The sequence below is a fragment of the Mus musculus genome, chromosome 2 (genome assembly GCF_000001635.26).
Source record: "Mus musculus strain C57BL/6J chromosome 2, GRCm38.p6 C57BL/6J".
NCBI lineage: Eukaryota > Metazoa > Chordata > Mammalia > Rodentia > Muridae > Mus > Mus musculus.
In genome coordinates, this window is record NC_000068.7 from 86,441,932 (window position 1) to 86,446,516 (window position 4,585).

Consider the following 4,585-nt stretch of genomic DNA (forward strand, 5'->3'; position numbering starts at 1 on the left):
AAGATTCAGATGCAGTTACTAGCATGCTACGCACACTCCAGTGAAGTTTGCTTGGCAGGCTGAGAGGCCTGGGAGCATTCATGATGCAAAGAGTTTCAAGGAAACTCACCTCCTGGAACTTTGACACTCTAAAAACCTATGCTCATACCCTACCCCGCAATAGTCTGGTGTATGGATCCATGTGCTCTCTTTTAGTATTATCTTATTATAAGTACCTTTTAAGATTGAATTCTGACATAGCTAAGCCTTGGTCAGTATTTCAATGTCCCAGAAAATACGTCATGCTGACAAACTTGGAATTCAGTAGGAATTCAGTAAGAAGGTTACCTATTCAGTAACTAATTAAGCATTACAAAGGAAGGAGCCAGAGCAGCTCAGGGCTGGTCTGCAGAGGGTTTACTTGGGACAGCAGCCAGTCTCATCAAAATAAAGGAATACACAATTGGCCTAGCTAATAGGTGGGTTAACCATGAAAGAGCTAGGGAATTCCAATGAGATAGAAACATTCAGTACAGGCTACATTGCATATTAGAAGCAAGTTGGTGAATTCTTCTGTCAAATGGAGATTCTCCACAGATACTTAAAAGTTATACTCATACAAGAATTTGTCAGGGCCTAGGAAATAGGGAGGTTGTGATATTGCGTTATTCATGAGAAGGTCTGCTAGAGCAGAACCCCCTGGTGCTAGCTTTCACAAGGCTCAAAGGAGTAGCACTAATTGTGACTAGGGTGTAAAATCCTTACATGTCATTAAGCTGACCCTAGGCTTTATCTTTACTGTAAACATTTACCTGGTTCCTATAAGTCCTTTTGAAGTCATTCCTTTGTTTTGTGTCAGGTAACTTCGATGTACTTTGCCTGCTGTGACATCCTACTCCCTTTATTTTCTGTAGTATATATACTTTATGACAATACATTCAGATTCTACACAATCTTCTTTGTGCATCTGTCTGTCATTCGCTGACTCCTTGCCTATCTCTACCCAGAGACTCGTCCTACCCAGACAAGGGACCCAAGAGGGTCTGTGGCACTAGCACCCAACCAATAGACTAGAGACCCCTAAATTAGCTAAAAGGCTGGAAGAAGCTGAGGAGTAGGTTGGCCCCATGGGAAAAGCAGCAGTCTCAACTGACCTGGACCCCTGAAACCTCTCAGACACTGAGCTACAAACCAGGCAGGATACACCAGTTGATATAATGTCCCTGACACATGTGGAGAAGAGTACTGCATGGTCTAGCCTCAGCAAGAGAAAATGCACCCAACCCTCCATAGACTTGAGGCCCCAGGGAGTGAGGATGCCTGTTAGGGTTGGGTTGGGAGAGTAGGGGCATTCTCTTCGAGGTGGGGACAGGGTGAGGAAGTGTGGGATGGGAACCAGTCGAGAGCAGACCGGGGCAGGGGGGAATATAATCTGATCTGTTAAAAAAAATGCAAAATAAAAATAAATAAACTCAAATAATTTAAAAAAGAAATTGGACAATTTTCAAAGTATAAACCTTATATATACTTTGCACTTAGTGTACAAGGTTTATTCTAATGAATTCAATTGTGTAATCATCAACTTTTTAAATCTTTAATTTAATTCCCATGTTACTCTTCCTATAGTTATATTATTCCACAGAATACTTATTTAGCAATTGATTGGCAGCACAGATATATTTGGTATAATATGAACATAATATGGTGTGAAATTTAAAGAGGAATCATTGAGGAATTAGGAGGAATATTTATGAAGTATTATTACAATATGCGAATATTTATTTCTGTACATATACTGTTGCACTTTGGCTAGAAATAAAGCCCATTTCTATTTGTGACATTATGGTTGCTTATCAAATTGATGCAACCAAAGAATGCACTAAAACCAGTAGTATGCTCACTGTTGTATGGGCCAAAGAAAAGGATATCGTTTCATGAGATTTCACAAGAAATCTACTTAATACACTCAGGCTTTATGTGCCAGAATAAAGACAACACGGCACTTCAACAATTTTTATTTTTTTAATTTATAGAATTCCATGATGTACAAAGAACAGGAAATAAAATATACAGATCTGGTAAATAAATAAATAAATAAATAAATAAATAAATAAATAAATACTTATACAAATTTTTGTAGCCAAGCATAATCATCTATCTGAAATGCTGCACTCACTCAAAGGTACATATACACTAAATTAAGAAAATAATAGGTTCTATGAAGAAACTACAAGTTGTTTCAGTGACAAAATACTCCAAATTAACCAGAACCGGGAGAATCACAGATGTAGCTAAGGTTGATGTGATGGGTAAGTTTCATGTGATGGGATATACAGGCAAGGTCTATAGTGATTTACACGCAAAGCAGAGTACTCAGTTTTCTCTCACTGTGGTCAACTGAGATTCTCATAAAACTCATAGAAATGAATGAATTAGAAAGGAGCTAGAGAAAGTACCCAAGGAGCTAAAGGGGTCTGCAGCCCTCTAAGATAAACAACAATATGAACAACCTAGTAATCCTGAGAGTTGTGTCTCTGGTTGCACATGTAGCAGAGGATGGCCTAGTTGGCCATCAATAAGAGGAGAGGCCCTTGGTCTTGGGAAGATTATATGCTCCAGTACAGGAGAATGCCAGGGCCAGGAAGCAGGAGTGGGTAGGTTGGGGAACAGGGCAGGTGGATGGTATAAGGGACTTTAAGGATAGCATTTGAAATATAAATGAAGAAAAATTGAATAAAAAAAAGAAAAAAAAGAATGAATTTTTAAAAATTAACAAATATGGTGACAAAAATAATGCAACACATTATAAACATAATGAGTCAAGTATACAATACCATTTAAGCCCTGCTCTATAGCTCCTGTTCTATTTAAAGAGTACAAAACTATACCAATGCATCTTGTGATCTTTACACTTTATGAATATTTTGTTTGACTAAATATATCCCATTAGTATCCAATCCTACTCAGTAAAAAGTGTAAGATTTATTGTTTAACTCATAAATTTTTATAGAGAATTTAGATGTTTGACTACTAGGAAGAGTGATAACATTTAATTCTGTTGATCCTTTGTACTTTACAAACCTTTATATGGATAATAAAGAGTGAAGGAATTGAATCCTGTGTGGATTTCAAAAGCAAACACTGTGTAGTTTTTTCCCTGTCCTATGAAGAGCATCTTTTACATCTTTATTCCTCAAGCTGTAGATCAAGGGATTCAACATGGGGATAATCAGGGTGTAAAAAACAGAAGCTAATTTATCAGTGTCAAAGGAATGACTGGATTTGGGCTGCATGTACATAAATATCAACGTTCCATAGAAGACAGTGACCACAGTCAGGTGGGATCCACAGGTGGAGAAAGCCTTGCGCCTGCCCTCAGCAGAGTTCATCCTAAGTATAGCTATAAGGATGAGCAGGTAGGACACAAGAACAAGCAAAAGAGAGGAAATTAAATTAAAAGCTGATAAGAACAACATTATGACTTCAATTTCTTGTGTATTTGAGCAGACCAAAGATAACAAAGGAAGACTGTCACAGTAGAAATGACTGATGACATTGGAGCCACAGAAAGACAAAGTGAAAATCTTAATTGTGATTAAAAGAGCCACAATTGTACAGTAGACATAAGGGATTACTACAAGCACCCAGCATAGTCTTTTTGACATGATGACCATATAGAACAGAGGCTTACAGATAGCCACATAGCGGTCATAGGACATTGCAGACAGAATAAAAAGTTCACAAGCAATGAACAGAAGAAAGAAGGCTAACTGTGTAGCACAAAGGTTAAAGGATATTCTATTTTGATCAACAATAAAATTTGTTAACATTTTGGGTCCCACAGTTGTTGAATAACCAAGGTCAGTAGTAGCGAGGTGTCTAAGAAAGAAATACATGGGTGTTTGCAGCCTGGAGTCCACCATTGTAAGGACAATCATGCCCAAATTTCCCACCAGTGATATCAGATAGATGAGAAGAAACAAACCAAACAATGAGGATTGCAGCTCAGGGTGGTCAGTGATGCCCATCAGGATGAATTCAGTTACTACTGTGCGGTTTTGGTTCTCCATCCTAGTTTATGAGACAGCCTGTTCTAATTAGAGAAATCATCATCTGTAGAGTTAAATTATTGTTAAATGGAGGAATTTGTTTAAAAGTATGATAGATAACATATGTCTAATTCTTTCAATATCCAATATTTAAAATTATACATTTACTTAAAAATACATATATATTTAATACACATGTATAACACACTTGCTCCTAATGTTTGGTGTGATGTTTAACTAATTTCAAGAGTCACAATCTCAGATAGATGAAAAATAGGTAGATGGTACTTAAAAATATAGCTTAAAATATAATGATAGATTCACAATTTATTGTCATGCACATTAAAATAAATTTTTAATAATTTCAAAAGTTTGTCACTATTTTTGTACTTTTTACAATTTTCATTAATCATTTCTGTAATTCAAATTCATAGTGAAATGTGATTATTAATTTTAATACAAATTAATACATACAAATTCACATACTTCCTGTGCTGTAAGAACAGCTAAGAGAATTTAAAAATGCATCAACTCTAATTCAGAACTGCTTACAGATA

General features: G+C 36.4%; 1 protein-coding gene across 1 annotated transcript; it reads right to left on the reverse strand.

The window, feature by feature from the left end:
* Positions 1-3,081: 3,081 nt before the first annotated feature.
* Olfr1065 (olfactory receptor 1065) lies at positions 3,082-4,073 on the reverse strand. Its single transcript, NM_146408.2, has one exon. The coding sequence runs from the start codon at positions 4,047-4,049 to the stop codon at positions 3,108-3,110; it is 942 nt and encodes a 313-aa protein (NP_666520.2). The 5' UTR covers positions 4,050-4,073; the 3' UTR covers positions 3,082-3,107.
* Positions 4,074-4,585: the final 512 nt, after the last annotated feature.